The 23,154-nt window shown below is 38.3% G+C and overlaps 1 protein-coding gene across 10 annotated transcripts in view; it reads right to left on the bottom strand.

Moving 5' to 3' along the window:
• Nucleotides 1-23,154, bottom strand: part of ClC-c (chloride channel protein 3) — a 376,006-nt gene that overhangs the window by 183,461 nt on the left and 169,391 nt on the right. For 6 of the 10 annotated variants that reach the window (XM_067147496.2, XM_067147494.2, XM_067147491.2 and 3 more), the window contains exon 4: nt 1,874-1,906. The exons of the other annotated variants lie outside the window; for them this stretch is intronic. In XM_067147496.2, the coding sequence (XP_067003597.1) occupies nt 1,874-1,906 (33 nt within the window). The remainder of the gene's footprint in view (nt 1-1,873; nt 1,907-23,154) is intronic. 10 annotated transcript variants of the gene reach the window in all.

A 23,154-nucleotide genomic window follows, 5' to 3' on the forward strand; every position in this document is an offset into this window, starting at 1 on the left:
CCTCCACCAAAACGAAATTTAATCTCCATTTCAGGTAAGAAGTGTAAAAAGGTAAAAGAAGAAAGAGAGAGCTGCAAATACAGGAGACTCTTGTTAGTTCACAGAGGCTTGCTAACTGAATGCTGAAAGGCATTACAGTCTCTTATGAACACACCAACCTGAAGGATGGCTGACTCACAGTAGGTATTAAAAGTTGTTTGATATTTTTAACTGCTAATATAAAATTAATGAGTGGAACAGTAATTACTAGGGACTAAAATTAGGAGAGGTTTTACAGGACTTGGAATGCATTCGCAAAGAATGATACTGACTTCATTACTGGTTTGTAACCATGAACTAATTACTGTGTTAGAGCACTTTTAATATCATTTTTGAACAGTTACCCTCAAGCTCCACTGAGGTAATTCATTTACTATTGCAGGCAGTAGGGAAGTTGGTTATCATTCTTGGCTTATTTTTAAGTCACTATTGAAGAGTGAAATAAGCTGCCATCCAATGACTGATATGCACACTGGATATGACTGCAAGAAACAAAGATTACTATTTTCATTACTTTTATTGCTAAAAAAAAAAAGCTTCAAATTATATCAACTCTAACTACACCGGTATTTACATAGTGATAGTTACTAGTGAACAGGAGATGGAGCGACTGTTAATGGACTACACTAAAATTGAATTTTAACAGGTTCCAGCATTTTTAAGTGGTTCATTCTACTTAAAACACACGTGAGTCATTGTTAGCACTAATTTGAAAACAGCTAACAGGAAAGTCAGAAATGTAAAGGAAATGAGATACACTTGCAATACATGCTGTAATGAAAAAATGAAAGAAAAAAAAAAAGAAATTACTGTGCCAACTGGTTTTCGAACTAATAGCAGAGAAGAAATTATTTTATAGCTACAGAAGGTGACAAATTAACAGAGTTTATGTGAATTGACTATTAGTACACTGTGCTGTTACAATGTGACATTTGAAGTACTAGCTTTCATACTAAAGTGAGTAATATGCCTTGCTGTTTCTCTAACATGCCAATGTCCATTGTATAAAACAGTAAATTAAAAATATGTTCAATATACTACCATGAAAAACAATATTCTATGGAAGTTGTTCATTGAAGGACCAGCCAGTATCCAAATGCAGTTAGGACTGCCTAAGCAAATTGGCTTTTCCTACCTTTCAACATGATGTGCAATGAAAGTGGAAATTAGCTTCGGAACAACAAATGCACCCGAAAAGCAAAAAATGATGCACCACATTTAAAAGAAAAGAACACAATTCAGAGGATGACCCATTCTTTACAGGGACAATCTGAAATATTATTATTATTACTGTTATTATTATTATTAAGATGAATCATCATCATCATCATGAACTCTCTGAATAAGATTTTGCTATCTTCAATACCCTCTCTTTGGATGCAATGGTACTAGATGCTCCATATAAATGTGCCATTAATTGACATTCATCCTTCCGATGCTACAGGATATTAAAATTGCATTTTCTACCTTGTACAAAAAAAAAAAAAACACACTCCACACTGAAAATAACATTTTGAATCTTATTCAGTAATTTTATATTAAAAGGTATGAAAATAAAGTTTCTGAATTTTAAAAAACACTGGCTTTTTTTTTTGTACATCAACTCTGATCTGCATAAAAGAAACTACATAGAGTGATCTTGTTGCTTGTGTGAATCAGTGCAAATACACATGCCCAAATTGGATACCCGTCACATAGCAAAAGCATTCATTTCATCCAAAATGCAGAATCACAGAAGCACACAGATGAATGCATTTTTCTCTCTACAGAAAATGAATTGCACTACGCTAAGCTTACACTGGAAAAATAAAGTAAACTGAGAATAAAAACTTACCTCCTGAGTGCCCCGAGTACTTAATAGCCAAAACTTGAAAAGGAAAAAAAAATAGAACACAAATAGAAATTGAAAAAAAGCAACACAGCATTCTCATGCAAATAAACATGCAGGCACACACAGAATACAGATCACATACAATAAATAGGTTTCAGTGAATGGTCTAAAGCTTACAGTGAATTTGATAATGGCAGTGTAATGAGAAATAAAGCCTCTTAAGTGGAGTTGAATAACATGTACATTGCTGCATTTGTAACATTTTTGGCAGACTGCTAATGTAGGCACTTTGAGATAGCTCACTGCAAGCTGAAGCCTATGATAATGGAATTAAAACAAACTCTTTAGGCCCGTAGCATTAGTCACTGCATTTGCTATTTTGCTTAACGTTGCACCAACACAGATATGTCTTATGCCGATGATGGGATAGGAAAGGTCTAGGAAGTGGAAGGAAGCGGTCATGGCCTTAATTAAGGTACAGCTCCGGCATTTGCCTGGTGTAAAAATGGGAAACCATTGTAAACCACCTTCAGGGCTGCCGACAGTGGGGCTCGAACCCACTATCTCCCGATTACTGGATACTGGCCGCATTTAAGCGACTGCAGCTATCGAGCTCGGTACTGCATTTGAAAGCTTTCTTCTATTAAATACTTGTTACATTATGAAGTTGAAATAACAACTTGGCTGTCACTTTATATTGCAAACCTATTAATTACAAATTTGGTTACGAATAGATTATCACCTTTATAATGAAAATCTGCTTACTGTTTTATGACAGAATCTTTATATAACACATCTGCTCTTAGTGACAATGAAAAATATCTGCCAAAATTAGGCTCTCTCAGAATGATAGCCCTGTATATACAAGGTGTGTGTAAAAAGTACGGTGAGTGAACTGATATTGCAATGGCAACGTGTGGTAACACTACGTGCATGTGCATGTGAATAGAGATATCTCGAGAAGTGCAACATAGCATTGAACAAATGGACTTGAAGCAGGTTAACACGCTGCAGCCAGCAGAACGTAGAGTGTGTGTGAAGACTCAGGTCACAGTGTAATGGAGCAACGCATAAACAATAAGTTTTGTCACAAATTGTTAAAAACAGGGACAGAGACGCATGCAATGTTGGTGCAAGTGTATGGAACAGAAGCCGTAACCATAAAATGAGTTTATGACTGGGTCAAACTGGAAACTGTTGATACACCATATCCGTTCTGCTTACGGCTTCTGTATTGTACATTTGCACCATCACCGCATGTGCCTCTGCCAACATTTTTCCCCAATTTGTAACAAAATGATGTTTAAACATTGCTCCATTTCACTTTGACACACACACACACACACACGCACACACTCTCTCTCTCTCTCCATTCAACTAGCCGCAACACACTAAACTCCTTCAACTCCGCGTGTTCAATGCTACGTGGTGCTTCGAGATGTCTCTCTATTCACATGTGCAAGCACACAGTGTTACCACACTTGACACTGCTATATCGGTCCATTCACCATACATTTTAGACACTTTGTCCTTTCTAGTATGCATACATTTGGGTGTAAGTGATGTAGATCCATATTTCAAGAGCATAAATATAATCCATAATGGGGTAGCTGCCTGAAAATGCTGAATATTGCAATCTTCTTTAAATTCCATTGAAAATTAATTTTGACTGTCTTCAGAGATTAATTGGTAGGCTGCACCTTTGTGGTTTCTCTAGCATTAGGGCAGCTATCCACAGTGGATTCTCTCATGCATTTGTAAATGTGAGAAACCTGTAATAATACATCACTAGGATATTAATAAATCACACCAAGAAGACTGCCACAAGTCAAAATCATTTTTTAGGAGAAGCTCTCAAAGGTCTGAACCAATGGAAAAAATAGTAAATAATGTTTGTCTCCATGGCTAAATGGTTAGTGCGTTGGCCTTTCCTCACAGGGATCCCGGGTTCGATTCCTGGCTGGTACGGGAATTTTAAACACCATTGGTTAATTTCTCTGACACGGGGGCTGGGTGTATGTGTTGTCTTCATCATCATTTCATCCTCCTCATGATGTGCAGGTCGCCTACGGGAGTCAAATCGGAAGACCTGCACCTGGCGAGCCGAACATGTCCTTGGACACTCCCGGCATTAAAAGCCATACGCCATTTAATTTTCATAGTAAATAATATTTTTAGGAAAATGATAACTTGTACAAGTTCTCTGACATTCAGCATTACAATGGCACAATGCGTTATGAACATATCCTATAAGAGAAGTTCATAAATTTTAAGTCATACATGGAAAGTTATGCAGCCAGTCCGTTATGAATGGTGTGAAGATATCGCTCATAGGGTCGGTTGGTGCATGCATTTCAGTGGGCTTGGTGGACTGATATGTAATAGCAGCGGCTGGCTCGGTGAGGAAAGCAACGGGAAACTACCTCACTCCTCATTTCCCTAGTACGCCTCGTCAGTGATGCCTAGGCTATTTATGACAGCTGTTGGCGGAGCTGCAGAGGATCAAACCAGCCTTCGGGCTGAATACCCAACATACACATACATGGAAAGTTTGATTTACGGCAGTTTTGTATTAAGTCGTTATGGGAATACCAATAATTAAGGCCAAAGTGTTAGTCAATAATTTAACTGAATTTGTATTTTATCAACTTTTTTTCCACAGCTCTATACCTTAGAGGAAGAGAGAGGTTATGTTTGAAGTGATTTTTGTGGAACTGCCAGACCCTTAATATTGTTACTGGTAGATCCCAAAGATGAGGAAGAAGGAACAGTACACTGAGGAATCAGCTGCTATAACCATTGGTATGCATGCTAACAAGTGGTGGTGGCCAATAATGTCTTGTCTACTTGACAAGAGTATTCTCAATGCATGCATTATACTGTATTACCAGCCAGGATGGTAATGTCTCAACTGCAGTTCTGTAGATAAACTGTGCAGAGTTAGTAAATTATGCAACCTTACTAGTAAAGGATGAGGAAATACTGTCCACACCAGCAGTTCAACTTACAATATTCTATGGCCTGTTGGTCTCCATCATTAAGAATAATCAATAACAAAACAATGCACAACGTAAGTGTATTACAGGTCACAACAAAAGTGACTTGGATTCAATGCAGTAAGTGCAACACTGCCATCTGTGTTGGACATTTCTGGCCTTACCACAATCCAAACACTTGTATGTGTACTGGGCGTGCAAGTTTTGCTTTATGCGGAAAAGGAGACGGGGAGGGAGGAGAGAGCCACTTCAGCAAACTGCAGAACTGCCAATCAAAGAACCGGTAAGTGCAACAAATGAGGAAAGTAATAAATTATTTCCACTACATCACATACTGGATACAATGTTCATGAAAATTAAGCATGTGTTCCAACATAATCTTGTACATCACTCTGCTATAAATCTTTTTTGCCGTACAAATAGTAAACTGTTCTACAGACTTGCAGAGTAGGAGCATCAACTGGCGGTTCTCCTTTTCAATGTTATAGCATTCTGCCACTTTGGCTATTATTTTTATACCTTTGCTGTGGAAGGTTCTAGGAGTACCTTTCCGAGGAGTTCCTGAGGTACACATGAAGTGGTTAGCGTAGCATTAGAAATAGAGCTTATCTAATTCACTAAATCAAAACTTATGAAAACAAGGTTATCATCACCAGAATGCAATGCTCGAGCATCATGAGAATGACTAGACTGAAAGCTTCATAATAGAACCACGAGATGTGATGATAGTCAAAGAGCATTCCACATTTCAATGTTGGTAGCTCCACACATGGTGACAAACTTCCTGGGTGGGGAATACGGAGATTATTCCAATGAAGTACTGGTATGTTGTGCCAATGCCAAATTAAAATGAAGTTTGTTATCATGAAGGGGAAAAACTCGGGAAATATTTGTCTTTAGTCGGGAAGCAGGAAATGATGCCACAAATCATTTAAATATCAGGAAATCTCACAATATGCAATATAGTTTTGCTGAAGCTAATACTGTAAGTGATTAATTTTCAGGTTACAAATAACGGCTGGTATGTTATTGTCAATACTGTGAATAATTTCCAAGTTACAAATATTGGTTAATATTTTATTGTCAGGGCCTGCTCATGTTATTTGGACCTGCACTCAGTAGTTTTCAGGTGGTAAGATTCTATTATGTATATCTGTTACACAATCAAAGATTCTAAAGGCTAACTACTTCACATTTACTACTCACAGTTCCAGAATGGATAGACAAATTACTGATAAATAGAGCACTTCTAACACTGGAAGTCATCTTCAAAACCAACAAATGGTAGAAGTGTAATCAAAGCCACTGTAACTGCTTGGAATTAGGTACCTACTTTGGAGAGGCCAATGAATATGCTGATGAGTCAAAGCATCTGCTTGTCGGACAATTAAATACAATGATATACTGTAGTACTTAAAGAGTTACAGTTATACTAAAACTAAATAACGAGCTCACCTACAATTCTTGCAAGTTAGTTTCACTAATTCCCTGACATGGAGTCCAGGACTGAGGTTGGTCAAACAGTAAACATCATTATCTTAGCTTGGTCAACCTACCAACATGAGTAATCTTGTTACAGCACACAGGATAGATAACAATTGGTACAATTCCATTACATTCCTTGGGTAAAGTCATTCTTAGAGCCAAATTAAGACAGCATATACATCTCAATAGTATACTGAGGCATACTTCAATGAGCAGATACTCATCTCACTAAGGTAAGGGGAGAAGTTCAATATAAAACAAATCTGGCAATAAAATTTAGCATTTTAACAAACCCCACAACGTAGTCCAATTCAGAGGATCTACCAAGTTGTTTACAAAATTTTAAATGGATTTCAATGAAATATTCCTGAAATTCCATGACTATTATCAAGGTGGTTTCTAATGGAAGTCAAAGAAAAATTTCAAAACTGTTTTCACAATTAGTTTCTAAGGGTTCATTCCAATTTATTTCTCCTCATCTATAAATATAAGAGTTTTGTCTGTACATTGCTCAAAATTTTAAAAAGAATTATATTTCAGTATCGGTCAGGTCCACAGTAACAAGAAAATGCACTTTTTAATTTTCCGTCACTTGTCTGTCTGTATGTATGTACGTACGTGCATCACAAGAAAATGGCTGAGAGAATTTAGTGAAAATCAGTATGTAAAGTCGGGGAATGAGCCACTACAATTTAGGCTATGAATAATGTTATTCATACTGAGTGAAATAGTTTTGCGGAAGGCCTAAAAACTAATTCTCAAATATTTATTATGTTATTAGTAGTCTTTTCCATATATACTGCATAATAAAAGTTAGAGAATCAATTTACGACCATTTATGTCTTACTCAGTTTTACCATACAGTCTATAATAAGAGTGGTGGTGGTGGTGATTATAGTTTTAAGAGGAAGAACAACTAAGCAACCATGCTCTATATAACACTAATCAGAGAGAGAAAATGGAAGGAGTCTGACACTTCAAAAAATGAAGGTATCGGCCTAAGAAAGACAACGGCCATGAAGGGCACAAAATTTAAAGACTCACTAGGCCTTCATACGTAATAATCTCGGGGTCAGAAAAGAACAAAAGATGACCAAGGGAGGTCAGATAAGATAGGATAGATGAAAGTGAGGAGCCTGGCACAAGGAAGGTAAACCAAAGCCAGGACTCAGCTAAGAACCCTGTCATCGCCAATCCACACTCCCAAATTCAGAGCACCCCTGGGGCCCATTTTAGTCGCCTATTATGACAGGCAGGGATTATCGTGACTGTTCTCTACTCCCCCCCCCCACGGGGGAGACGACTATAATAAGAGAATTCCTGAATGTTGATGAATTTAGACTTTTGTTGCTTAGTCCTTATCAATGCCGATATGGAAATATTGATATAAGAAATAACAAAGGTATTTTATTGGTCCACATATTCAATACTATCCACTATTATGTGGTTACATTATAAACAGCTATATAGATTAACGGTATATGTTTAGCCCTTTCTAGAGGGCATCTTCAGCCTTTAGTCAATCTTAAAATGCTAAACTTAAATATGAAATAAAAATGTGAAACAAGAAAGTAGACAATTAACATTGTAAAGCTAAAACTAGTATACAAAGTCATTTGAAATATGGACAACACTAAATTAAAACTGTGATGACCGGGCGAGTTGGCCGTGCGCGTAGAAGCGCGCGGCTGTGAGTTTGCATCCAGAAGATAGTAGGTTCGAATCCCACTATCGGCAGCCCTGAAGATGGTTTTCCGTGGTTTCCCATTTTCACACCAGGCAAATGCTGGGGCTGTACATTAATTAATTAATGTTATTTGCTTTATGTCCCACTAACTACTTTTTAAGGTCTTCGGAGACGCTGAGGTGCCGGAATTTAGTCCCACAGGAGTTCTTTTACGTGCCAGTAAATCTACCGACACGGGGCTGTCGTATTTGAGCACCTTCAAATACCACCGGACTGAGCCAGGATCGAACCTGCCAAGTTGGGGTTAGAAGGCCAGCGCCTTAACCGTCTGAGCCACTCAGCCCGGCTGTACCTTAATTAAGGCCATGGCCGCTTCCTTCCAACTCCTAGGCCTTTCCTATCCCATCGTCGCCATAAGACCTATCTGTGTCGGTGCGACGTAAAGCCGCTATAAAAAAAAACTGTGATGACAAAATAGATTAAAACTAACTCAACATCAGTCTAAAACTATGCTTTCTGAAGCTAAAACTAGATCTTCATCTAAAACTACGTATTTCACGACTCACACAACATTACATTCTTATACAAATGCAGTTCATTTTTATTCAGTTTGGGCACACGAACTTTAACTATGGGCAAGATCTTTTGTAACTATCTTGGAATTACATGTTTGGAAATATACAAGTTCCACACATCATAGAAATGATGATGATGATGATGATGACGCTTGTTGTTTTAACGGGCCTAACATCGAAGGTCATCGGCCCCTAATGGAACGACATGGATGACATGATATATGACAGTTAAAATTTTAAAATTTATCCATTGACTAGAGTTTTAAAAAATGGTGATGGAGAAAAATGAGTAGGAGATTAAAACAAACAGTGGATCTAATTCGCAATGCCTTATTTTCTAACAAAATAAGAGAAAATACAGGAAACAAAGGAATAAGGCATTGCCTGGTAGTACAGACATTTATACATAATTTACGTTAGATGTTAAAATAACACATAAAAATGCGCAACACACTAAAATGAAGTCAATGGGATAAAAGTGCAATTGACACAAATACACTAGGACAAAGGACATCATTACACATGATAAAACAGACCACTATCCCTCATAAAGCGGATGACGAAGTCTGCTGCTGACTGCTCGTCATCTCGCAAGATAAGAGAGAATGTAATCGGGAGATTAAGACTACGGCGCAGATCGACCAGCTCTACACACTCCGTAAGGATGTGTACCACGGTAAGATGATCGCTGCAAGTACACACTGGAGAGGAGTCTCCTTTCAATAGATGGGAGTGAGCCAGGATACCGTGACATCATTGAAAGATGAAGATCTAGTTTTAGCTTCAGAAGCATAGTTTTAGACTGACGTTGAGTTAGTTTTAATCTATTTAATCATCATAGTTTTAATTTAGTGTTGTCCATATATTTCAAATGACTCTGGATACTAGTTTTAGCTTTACAATGTTACATTGTCTACTTTCTTGTTTCACATTTTTATTTAATATTTAGGTTTAGCATTTTAAGATCGATTAAAGGCTGAAGATGCCCTCTAGAAAGGGCGAAACATATACCGTTAATCTATATAGCTGTTTATAAATGTAACCACATAACAGTGGATAGTATTGAATACGTGGATCAATAAAATACCTTTGTTATTTCTTATATAACTTTCAATACAGAAAAAGCATGAGGATAACTTGTAATGGAAATATTGTTCGTGTTCACTGGCGATGGCTGTTGTCATGATTGTCTTAAGGTGTAAAAACGCATGGCCACTGGTCCATATCGACAAGGAAAATGGTGAAGATGATTATAAAAATGATAAAACATTGTAAAGGAACAATCACTCCAAGAATAAGACAAGAGGGAGTCATGAAAGGAAGGAGGAATCCCTTTACATTAGATGCACTAATATCAGAGAGTTGGAAGAAAATTACATTTGAAGAGCTACAATATTGAAAGCATATAAAATTACAATGACATTACAATTACATTACAGTGACCATTGTTTGTTATGATTAGAGCCCGGATTTCCATGCAAATGCATGTTTTTAAATAAGCTAGCTACACTTCTCAAACTTTGCAAATATTCGTTTTACGGCTTAACAATTCCAAATAACCGTTCTTTTTCCGTACATGTTTGCATGTTTTGGCATTTATCGGAGAAAATTCATGCATAATGCATATTTGGAAGATTTTGGATTTAATAGCGCATATTTGGACGTTTAATATTGCATAATATGACTTTTATTCTGACTTTGACGCATATACAATATTGTTAACTTGCATCATAGTGCATTTTCTGAATGTTAGTTTGAAAAAATTGGGACAATTTTTCATGTTGTAGGCTACAATATGTCTATTACTGAGAGACGGAGAGATTGTATTCCTGGCATCCTATGTGACAACCATAGTTAGTAGCCTACATACGGTACAGGTCCTACAGTATAATGCAATTAACCAAACACTTTCTTATCTGTTGCTTGAGTAAACAATGACATAAGTCGGAAGGCCCCACGTCGAAATCTAATTCTTAGGAATAACGTGTCCCAGTTTTACAGTTGTACATTGCTATAAATTGAACCGTAAATTGTGCATTAATCATTGACGGCTCATTTTTCATTTCTCTTACATGATCCTTGCTTTTCATCTGTTAGACGAACAAAAGAAACCTTGCATCGCACTTCTGTGGCGCCGCGTTACTGGGATAGTAGCTTACAAATTCTGGTTTTTCATTGAACCCTCTACCGTTATCCTGGAATGTCCTACCCGGAACTCTCAATTGTCACACGTCTGTGTTATCGCAGCAAGCAATCATTACCACTTATTGAGGACATTCGAATGTGTCTGCAATCATCGCATGGAGAAGCAGCTGCCGCAGATAGAGATAAGTTTAACAAACTAATTCGTTCAAATCCTGATTTTGAATTCGTCAAGCTTATAAAAGACATATTGTGGTGAAAATACAAAAGACGTACAATTTGACCTCACTTTATCCAAATGTCTTCATTGAATTATGCATCTATCACTTCTCGTGACGTAAAAAAGATAATTTTCTGTGCTTAAGTATGTGCTGAATGATAAACGGATGAGCTTAAATCAAGACAATTTGGAGAAATTAGGGTAGTTTTTGTTCATGTTTCAAAAGGAACTGAATTTTGATAGTGCATATTTTCCAGTTTATTGTGCATGTTTTGCCATATGATAGTGCATGAATGCATGCATATTTTGAGATTTGATAGTGCATGGAAATCCGGGCTCTAGTTATGATGTTCTTTCTCTATTCTGCTCCCACTCATCTCCGATAAATGGGATTACTGCTGCATACCCAGTATAACAGCCTTTCTGAACATTGGTGGGAAGTAGCTGGGGAATTAGATAACTTTCTTCTTTAGCACGCCATTCCTCTGGATCATAAATTTTCTGATGCTTCTGGTATGTAACACACTAGTTTATCATAGTATTCCAGCTATTTGATACCTACTCTGAGGCGTTGATTGGAACGAGCAGTGTGCACACTTAACAGAATGATGGTAGAGGAGTGTTCACAGCTGTCTGTGGCCTGGTCATTCCAGTTCTGGAACTTTGGACTGTAAGATTGGCAGCATTCGGGACAAATATTTCAGGTTCCCTATGGGAATCCGCATCTATATCAGCATAGTACTGTTCGTTAAAAGTGAGAAAAAGTGCGGTTTTTAATTTGATCGAGTATTTCATATGATAACACTGCTTTTAATCATGACATTCCTACTGGCGTAACTAATGACCTATGTTGATTTCAGCTGGGAAAACCACAAGGAAAGTTTTTCTGAGGATGTAAAAAGGCAGGTGGAGAGTGAGAGTCTGCCATTACAATGAAAATTCCCTAACCCGGTCCACATGAGAAATGAAGTATGGTGAATTCCCCATCGCGTTCCTGGGGTAACGTTAAGAGCTATGCAATTTAATACAATCATGTCCACAGCATGTACACTACTTAACCTACAATTCTGTATACAATGTAGAATTCGTAGCGAAGCAGGGGTATATCAGCTAGTTTGATAAATATATTTGGCACTATTCTACTCCTAGCATAGGGTAACCAAGTTTTATTCATATCCAAGTTACTGAATCACTCTGTAAAGTGAATGTACATCTGACCTTAGATTCTTCAATATTGATTCCATTTGATATCAGACAAATCAAAACTCTATCTTATCTACATATTAAAATAGTTTACTAAAATCAGCTTTGGCAAATCTGTCCGTCCATTCTACTGCTTCATTTTTGTTTTACTCTCTCCGGAATTACCTGCCGGTGAATCATGGGACACTGATAGGTCTCCAAGTTCAGGCAACTTTAAGCAATTATAAAATAAAATCATTAAATTATCACTTCAATAACTGCAGGGGAAGGCTAACCCTATCCTGCAATACATTCTGTACTTAGCAGGTTGCTAAGTAACTAACAATTTCATTTAATACTAGCAAGATACCCGTGCTTCGCTACGGTATTATACAGAAATTTATAACTGAATGCTTAACATTTTATATATAATCTGCCAAAATTTGCGATTCCTCCCATTTTTCAATCATTATTTCCAGCAATCGATTTCACGCTTCCCGGGCTAGCTCCAGGTATTCCACCCGGGCAGTTGGGTCCTTAATCTTTGCCATCTTTCCCTATAAGCATTTTTAATATGGATCAAATCCTTGAGGAGATCCGGCTCGGTGTCATCTTGGCTGCCTTAGCGGTACTGAACCTGTAACCGGACTACATTCGTCGTCATTACCCGGCCAGGACCTGTTTCCAGCACGGTCCGCACATTTTGATGACGGCCCAGAACATTATTATTATTATTATTATTATTATTATTATTAGGGTGGGTGATATTAGTTGAATTTAGGTTGTTGTTATTATTATTATTATTATTATTATTATTATTATTATTATTATTGATGTTCTGGACCCCGCAGCAAGATGCAAGACCGCTACTTGGCGGTAAATTACATCTGCTGCCATTGCCACTGTTGACAATGTGACCAGCACCATTGCCACGTGTAGGCAAGTGCGTGGGATTTCTGACAATACGAATTATATACTTCTGTGTATTATTGACCTTATTATAGAGGTGAACAATTGCACAGTCAATATCATTCCTATCATTTATTTCAAATGTGTTTAAATTTTTATTTATATGCCAGGAGAATCTACTGTAATCTAACTTCAAGTTCTACAAAGGAAAAATATGGCTCTTGAAAACAAACCCAGGAAAGATTAAAAATGATCGGTTTATGATCAGAATCAAGTACATTATGAACAGTAAAATCATATGGTCTCCACTCCTTTTTCACCCCACCGCCATTAAGTTGATTCCCCCCCCCCCCCCAAAAGAAGGCGTGTTTCTTTATGTTTAAAGGAGATTCCAAATATCAATGTTCACATGTGTTACCTTCAGTTTTGAGATATAAGTATCCCCATAAACAGAATTCACTTTTTTTTTACTTCCTTTCACACTCCCCCATTAATTGAATTTTCTGAAGAAAAAAAAAATACTTGTTTCTTTATTAGTAACGGATCTTCTGGAACCAATTATCATGACTAACATCTTCAGTTTTTGAGATATAAAAAGAATTCAACTCCTTTTCACCCCTGCCCCCCCCCCCAAACATGATTTTCCCCCAAAAATGCATTTTTCTGTTTTTAAAGGAGATCCAAATACCAATTTTCACGTCTGTAACAACTTTAGTTTTTATTAGATGTTAAGTATTCTCATAAATTAATTCAATTAATTTTTCAATTCTTTCAATCCCCCCCCCCCTTTCATTGGATTTTCCAAAATCAAAGGAATATATGTTTCTTTACTTTTAAAGCAGATTCCAAATACCAATTTTCACATCTGCAACATCTTTCGTTTTTGAGATAATAGTATCTTCATACAACTAATTCAACTAATTTTCCAATTCCCCCCCCCCCATTTTGATATCAGTTTCCTAATAAAAAGAATTCAACCCCATTTTCAGTCAAGCCAAGTGGTTTATCCAAAAACAAAAAATACAGGTTTCTTTATTTTTAATAGAAATAAAAAAAACACTTTTTACTTTTGTAACATGTAAAGTTTTTGAGATATACTGTAGAAATGCTCATTTTAAAATTTCACATCCTTTTTAGTTCCCCTTAAGTGCAGTTTCCGAAAACAAATCACCTGTTTCTTTACTTTTACCAAATACCAATTTTTACGTCTGTAACATTTTACGTTTCTGAGATATACTGCAGATATAGTCTTTCTAAAAATTCCCCCCCATTTGTCACTCCTGTTTAACCCCTATTAATTTGATTTTCCAAAAACAAAAAAATACATGTTACTTTATTTTTACAGGATATTCCAAATACCAATTTTCAGGTCTGTAATAACTTCAGTTTCTGAGATATAAGTATCCTCAATAAAGGCATTCAAACTCCTTTTTCACCCCTCCCAGTGAGATTTTCCAAAAACAAAAAATATGTTTATTTTTAAAGGAGATTCAAAATACCAATTTTTACATCTGTAAACTTTTAAAGTTTTTGAGATAAAGATACACTTATTTTAAAAATTCACCCCCCTTTTCACCCCCTTAGCAACAGAATATCCAAAAATCCTCCGTTAGCGAGCACCTACATTGTAATATAAATGTATCCTCAAAATTTCATTTCTTTATGTCCAGCAGTTTTGGCTCGGTGATGATGAATCAGTCAGGTAGTCAGTCAGTCAGTCAGGACTGACATGTTCTTTTATCAATATATAGATACAGATTCTGATATACCTTATGTGATTTTCATCCTTAGTGATGTCATTGCATGCAGCCATGTTTGATTACTATCTATCACACCAGAGAGTATACACTTGCTCTGAACACGAAAGAATACTGTTCCCTGCTAGATACTCTTTGATTCTCTAACCTTTTCCAGCTTCAAAACAGATGGTAGAGAGTTCCTGATAACTTACATGCTGCTAAGAGAAAAAAATCTATGTACTCACAGACTCCATCATGACATAGCCTTAGACATTATCTGGGAACACCTATAAAGGGTAACCTACCAACGCTAGAAAGAGTGAAGGCCATGTATCTTGAAAAAAGATCTGTGCCGCCAAAAAACGCCCCTTTGAGACTAACCTATGAACTCACAAGACAACCGTTGTATACAGAAGAACTGCAATTAAAAATACCATTGCCTTCTACGACATAATGCCAAGCTTTACATCAAGAACTGGATCAAGGATAAAAAAGCAAATATATGGATAGATTTTTTACCAAACAGACAGCATGATGACATCAGAATGGATGAATTATGACTAGGAACTGCGGCATAGCATAACGCGCTTCTTATTAAGTGTTCACAAAACCACTGAAAAGGGCAGGCAAAACAATATCACAACGACACGTATATCAAGACGAGTTATCTGACCTATTTACAATGAATGCTGCGGAGCAGCACGGGTCCTCTAGTTACCTTTTAAATATATTTTGTTTAAAATGTAATTATTGCGTCTTAGTCATTTTGTCATGAAGTGTTTCACCTAACTTGCAATGAAAGGGATTCAATCATATCAATACTATTCGGACATCAGTATTATTAATAATTTTTACACTGCTGCAGCTGTGGTAGCTGCTAGCACCTGACCAGCTGGTCCAGCTGTAATTCCTCTCTGTCACAATTTTAAGACTGATAAGGGTCTGGATTAAACATTGTCATGCTCGTAAACACAACTAAGGAGATAAATTTGTAGCCCCACACACACATACGTAACATTCCCAGAAGTAACTTTTGTGGTTTAAGCACTTGAAGTCCAGTACAAGGCTAGATGGCTCTTAATACATAGGCCAAAGCCACATCCCAAACAAAGATTAGCAGGCAGATGTCACACACACTATAGTACTTCATTGCTGACTACTGCGAATGTTTTTTTTTTTGCTTTACGTCGCACCGACAGAGATATGTCTTATGGCGACGATGGGATAGAAAAGGCCTAGAAAGTGGAAGGAAGCGGCCGTGGCCATAATTAAGGTACAGCCCCGGCATTTGCCTGGTGTGAAAATGGGAAACCACGGAAAACCATTTTCAGGGCTGCCGACAGTGGGGCTCGAACCCACTATCTCCTGATTACTGGATACTGGCTACACAAAGCGACTGCAGCTATCGAGCTCGGTACTGTGAAATTCTAAGCTTCTTCCATGAAGCAGACAACAATTTAAATTGAAAGCTGTCAGGAAGTTTAATTCAAGAAATATTAAATTCTTGAGGACTTTACAAAGTGTATTCAAAGGTTTCAAGTTTTCTTAAAATATACCTTAAAAAGCATATTGTTACGTGCCAGCCCCGTGGTAGCTCCTTTTGGTATTTCCAGGAAGGGGCTGGTGATTCAGATGACCTGGAATCTCCTAGCCGGCCTGTGGGATGGGGCCGGCCTTTCCGTGTATTGTTCTTGGCAGCCAGCTTACCCATGAGTTTCTTTGAGATTCAACGGTAATGTTCTGCCTCTAGTGACATCGTGAAATTTCTGGATCAAATCATGCAAGCTATAAAAAGAGAGACTAGTATGGGACTCACGGTCAGAGTTGGACTCCGTGTGGGAGTCAGTGTTAGAGTGAATGACAGCTGGGCTTCGAGGTGGAGCCAGTGTGACACTCAGTGAGCTGGGGTTCTGTAACTGGGCTGAGGTCTGAACCAGCAGCTGTTGTTGTGGTGCGAGTGTCCAGAGAGTAGCTGCTTGGTAGATGGCATATGGGACAGAAGACTGTGTACTGCCTTAGAGTACTGTGTGTGTGTACTTCTGTGGATTGAGGACCGCCGTGAATCAGCAATTGAAGCCGTTATAGCGAGTGTGAGGATAATTGGATGTGTGTTAATATTTGCTGTTGGATACTGTTGAGCTGTTGCTGATTGTTGTTCACTTCATGTGACTGTGTAGTGCCGGACTATCATTGGAGTCGAACCGACGAACAGTCGTCGTGTGTTGTATAGCCAGGGGCGCTGTGTTCTAATCCAGCCGTCTACGCATAGCAGCTGTATGAATTGACTGACTGAACTTGAGGAAGTGAAAGTGAGGCTTAAGCATCCGCAGGTAGACGGGTAGGCTGGACCTCTTACTGTGTGTACAGAGGAAAGATTTGTAAATAGACTAGTAATTAGTGTGGCCATTCATAACTGGTTAGAAGTGTTTGTGTTTAAATATGTGTGTGTGCATTTATTAGGCCATCCTGAAATAAATTAGAGTAAGGAAACAGATGGAGTTTTATATCTGTAACAATGTGTTTCAAGTGAGCAATACAAATTTTCTTAATACATTAATACCAAGCATTTTGTGGACAATTAATATCCCTTCAACCACATCTGGCCAATGAGATACAGAGATGCCGAGTGTTAGTCCTTAACAATGATTCTGATATACAAATAAAATCTGCTGACCTCTCACATTTCAGCACTCTTAAATGTTAACCATCTGTGCCAGAATTCAATCCCACTACTTGGAACACAGGAGTGAAATGCCTATCCGCCTGTTCTAATCGGGTTAAAATTGAAGACAGACTAAAGACAGTTTAAGACAGTGGTATGTACAGTGGAGGTTGCATCTAAAATCGTAAGTTCATATGATACAAACTGCATCTCATTTTTGAGCAGTAATTGCTATCCTCAGATCCTCAGTACAGTAAGCCAGGCAAGAACCTCTTCCACTCCTATTCAAAACCAATATATTTTCATGGAAACATACTGCCTCACTTACAATCTCACATTAACTGACCACAAAGACTAGCAATTAGACCCCGTGAGCATGAGTTCAGAGTACTGTCACACATTTTTAGTCCCAGTAAATGTAGGTGTCCCATCTATACATATACATACCAACACATTTAGTCTGTGAGAGACTGTCTGCCAGAAAGGAATTCACAAGAGAGAACACCAGAAAAATTCATGCCTACAATGCTAGATGTATCAATGATGAGGAGAGTTTTGTTAAATATATTCTTTTTTTGTTTGAATTTCATTCACTGTTATATCAAAGCAGGCCGTACAAGACTTCATTATTTCTTATGTTAGGAGGGAATTTACTGTATGAACCATTGAAGAATCACTCAGATTCCAGTTTATGTAGATGTCTGGTTTCATAAATAAAATGTTAATTTCAACTGAATTTCTGAATGTGCGTAAAACTTATGTATTAGTAGTAGTAAGCATGTACTGAATAATGATAACGTTCTAGGGTTAAGAGCAGCTTGTACTTAAACCAAAAACCGGCTTATTAAAAGCGACTTGAAATACTAAATGTGAACAAGAATTCAGGAAAGAAAGAGCTAAATAAATAATTGTTGAGTCCTAAATAAATCATGGGGGATTTTAAAAATAACCTGTCAAATGAATCAGGTAACTGACTGCAAATCCTACGAAATCATATCAGTCTGCCAAGCCCACTGAAATGTACGCACCAAGAGACACTACAAGCAACATTTTCACACCATTCACAACAGGGACTGGCTGCATAAGAAATAATGGCATTACCAGCATTGCTCATACTTCAGTCTATTTCACATTGTCAAAGCCAATGAGACAGGTCAACGAAAGTAACAAATTTGTTCTAGCTCATACTAGAGGACGGAGTGCACTGTAAACACAATGTCTCGCCAGCAAAGGAATTTTTTGGGTCTACTGATACATAATGCAGTGTAAGTCTCAAAGGACATTTATGATCACTCCTTGCTACTGATGGCAGAGGCAGAAACATGTCTCATAAAATGTATCAACAATCTTCCCTACAATGTAGGGATAGCAAGACAGCCTCTTATCGTAAGATCCCAGGTTCAATTCCAAGCCAGGTCAGAGATTTTTACCTGGATCTACGCACTGGTTTGAGGTCCACTCATCCTACGTGAGAACAATTGAGGAACTATCAGATGGTGAGATATCAGCGCCGATCTATAAGGTCAAGAATAACGCTGTAAGGATTTGTTGCACTATCACGTGCAACTCATCTGAGCTGAGCAGCTGTTGCTTCACAGGCTAAGACCCATTAGGGCTGTAGCACCATGGTTTCTTATTCTTGCCAGTTCGTCTCAGATTTGACAATTCAGATGTCCAAGATATTCACAAAGCACACAACCTGTAAGCTTTTCAGGTTTTTAGTTAATCACATTTGTTGATAAAATTATCATTTAATTTCATTGTTTTAAGACCCTAAATAATATTGTATTTATGAGATTAACTCATTGGCATACCTTGTCACCTGCCAGGGGGCCATGTACGTCGTGACCGTTCACACATACACACGTGCCTGGCAGGCTGTCTAATCACAGACAACTTTCTGCAATTATTTCAAGGCTTCTGTCCATAGATGGCACGACATGCAGTAAGCCTATACCGTTTGAAAGCTGAGAATCTGCTCTCTCTTGAAGCTGAAATGGACATCATAAATTGCATTACTATAGGCAACTGGTCTCAAAGTCGGGTGATTCCCCGCATGGGAGTCAACAGAAATGGCTGGCAGTAGCAAACCTCGTATTACTAGGAATGAAATTGAGCATATATTACAGGATAGCGGGAGTGAATCTGACGGCTTCAGAAAGTAGTCGGAGAACACGGGTAATACAAGTGGTACAAGCGGGCCACGTAAGGTAAGTTAATTTCGTTCATCAAAATTGACCTTAAATATTTCCTATCAGTCACCATTTTTTAATTCTTAATTTGATTTTTAATATCCACTTTCCAGATTAGAAAACAGACTGTTCAACTTCAATAACAACTTACATATCTCAGCCTATGAATGAACACAATAATTAATTCATCAGTGTACAGATATCGGTAGAATTGCATCAGGGGACGACGACTATATCACAACAAAAAAGGCCTCCAGTTCAAAAACTATTTTAACGATCACCACCTCATTTTTAATTTTCTTCATTTTTTAAAGAAAAAAATGTTTTAACAAGCAGTTCATATTGTGTAATGTTCTTAGTTTATTATATATATTTTTAATGACGATGACCCTATGGCCGAGTCGAACATGTTTACCCAAAATTTAATCTTAATTGGATGTAATAGGAGGATAATCAACACAATTTTGTACAATTTGTAAAAAGTTACACCATCAATATGGATCTAATATGAGATTTATAGTTTGTAATTCAGAAAGTGATACAAAAAATGTGAAAGGCAATGGCTGGAATTGGAGTAAAACAGGTAATAAACCATCCAAATAAGGTTTTACAGGAAATTCTGAAATAAATCCCTCCATAAACAGAAACCTCCCTCCCGACCCCATGTTTGTACAAAGTTTGGTTGAGAGCTACAGTATTCTGGAAGATAATCATACATACATACATCTACAATCTTGGTCATTCTGATGATTTTCTCTTTCACACCTTTTACTTTTAGGACATGTATTACCTAACTGAAGCAATTTTTGTTTTAGTTTTTTAATTGTGAACTCTTTTGTAGATTTAGAAATAATGTTGTGTGTATAATTTTATGTTTTAGTTTGAGATTATTTAGTTTCACATTAAAGTACTTCCTACCGGGCAAGTTGGCCATGTGGTTAGGCGCGTGCAGCTGTGACCTTGCATCCGGGAGATAGTGGGTTCGAATCCCACTGTCGGCAGCCCTGAAAATGGTTTTCTGTGGTTTCCCATTTTCACACCAGGCAAATGCTGGGGCTGTTCCTTAATTAAAGCCATGGCCGCTTCCTTCCCATTCCTAGGCCTTTCCTACCCCATCGTCGCCATATGACCTGTGTCGGTGCAATGTAACGCAAATAGAAAAAAAAAAGTATTTCCTTGTGGCAGCCCAGATTGTGTAGGAAGTAGCTTATCTTCAAACAAAAATAAGTTATACTGTAATATATTGTTGCATAGTAGATATGTAGGAAATTACATATATTTGGATAGAAGAATAATACAAAAATAACAAATTAACACTGACACTTGTTGCTTGTCATTGTTTTCTATTGTCTTTCCATACTGCCAAAACTAACACTACAGATATGATGTACACGATTCCAACTGGCAATGGGACCGTCATCAATTACCCGACGGACCCAAAAAACTGTGTAATCAACACTAATCTTGGTCAATTTGGACACTTTTTTTCACCCCTTCTGAATCACCATGCCGATGGATGCTGAACTTTAATTTAAGGACATCCCGAGTGACACTATTAATCTCATTGATCCCGAAAACTGTGGATGCGACACTAATATAGGCCGTTTTCAATTATTTTACATGTCACCCCCTCCCCTTGGGATGTCTTATCCACACAGTATCTTTTCGACATAGTAATTCATATCCGTACCAAGTCTGGTTGAGAGCTGTTCTGGAACATACATGTATCCATAATCCCTGACATTTTCAGCATTTTCTTTAGTACATCTTATCATCCCCTTGCCGATGGGGGACGATTTTCAACTTAAAAGACATCCAGTATCCGTATTCATCTAAGCAACCCTGAAAACTATGGATTTGACAGTAATATTGGTCGTTTTCGATTATTTTTTGTCATCACCTCCGCTAGGGGTGCTAGTGGTGTCTTACCCCACATATTTTTTTTTTTTCAGATAATATAGGAAGTCATGTGTTTACCAAGTTTAGTTGACAGCTATGATGGAATATAACACAAACACTACAATAATAATCTCTGCCATTTTTTACATTCTTTTTCACTCCTTCTGGACCTCCATTCCAACTGGGCGGAACTATGACTTAAACAGCATCCAGAGTGTCACAGTGTTAGCGGAGTCTTGCTCCCACAGTCATTTTTATTCAGATCGTAAGCCATATGTGTACTATGTTTCTTTGAGAGCTATGCTGGAACACACACATTCATCCGTAATCTCAGTTATTTTTGGATATTTTCTTTTTCACCCCTTTTCACCTCCATGCAGATGCGGCTGAACTTTGACAAACAATATGCGGACCCCCTCGAGTGTGCTTCTATAATTGTAGGGGGCTAATCCTGGTTACCCTCTTCAATTGGAGATCCTTTGCGTGGTGAGGGGGATTAATAGCTCCTTTCTTGAGATCCCAAATGGAGCCCTGTTGGGTAACCATTCGGTATACAAGGAGGAGGAAGCCAAAGCACCACCCAACCCTGAGGTGTAACGCGACCGGTGCCGATGGGGTGCACGACACATGGAAGATGTGTCTTGAACGGAGCCTTCGAGATACCTGGCGCCCTCTCGAAGTAAGTAGCCTTACCCAGGTATGCTGGGCTCTGCCTGGGCGGACATCATATTTCCCTAGCTACTCGTGGGACCTACATGAGTACTGTAGCAACCCAAAAACCGGAGAGCTCCTCTGGGGTCTCTGAGAGAAACACTAGCTCATCGACAATCGATGGGGACTCTTCGGAGATACCCTTGGACAGCACGGTCTCAACCGTAAGAGAGCTTACTCTAGAGATGGGCAATCTTCTAGTTCAGAGGAAGAAGAAGAAACAGCGCTCCGGCGCTGAGAAGAGAAGGTACAAGAAGGCTTTAAAGGCCCAGGAGTAGGCCAAAGAGGGCCTAACTCCTAGAGCTGAGAGGCCTTCTCTACTGCCATGGTGACGACGACTGCGCGGGGATCCAATGGGTACGAGAGGCGGGACCCTGAAACGGGTTCAGCTTCCAGGGCACAGAGGACTCCTCCCACCAAGATACCAGTGGGAAAACGACTCCTGTCGGGGGCAACCCCAGAAGAAGATCGGCAAGCCCACAAAAGACCTAAGTTGGAGTATGCCAGAATAGCTAAAGTTGGGATCAGGAGGGTCATAGTGCCTGAAGGATATCCTGACCAGCAGCTAAGTGAAAAACAGGTGGAGTCTGTAGAGGAGGCTATCACCAATCTGACATATGAGCTTCCGGAGCAGGGGCCAATTAAGCCTCAGTTCCTGGACTCCTATCTGTCGAGAGGTGCAGCCATCGTTATTGCAGAGAACGACGAGACTAGCATGGCTCTCTAGTCTTGTTACAGATATGCAGCCGTGGAAAGGAGCCAGGCTCACAATTGTGGGCATGGATAAACTCCTCTCCTACAAGAGAGTCATGGTCTGGATACCATGACAACCAAAGGACAATGATATCCTTTTGAGAAGAATGGCACACCAGAACCATGGTCTAA

This window comes from Anabrus simplex, chromosome 5, assembly GCF_040414725.1.
Source record: "Anabrus simplex isolate iqAnaSimp1 chromosome 5, ASM4041472v1, whole genome shotgun sequence".
Taxonomy (NCBI): domain Eukaryota; kingdom Metazoa; phylum Arthropoda; class Insecta; order Orthoptera; family Tettigoniidae; genus Anabrus; species Anabrus simplex.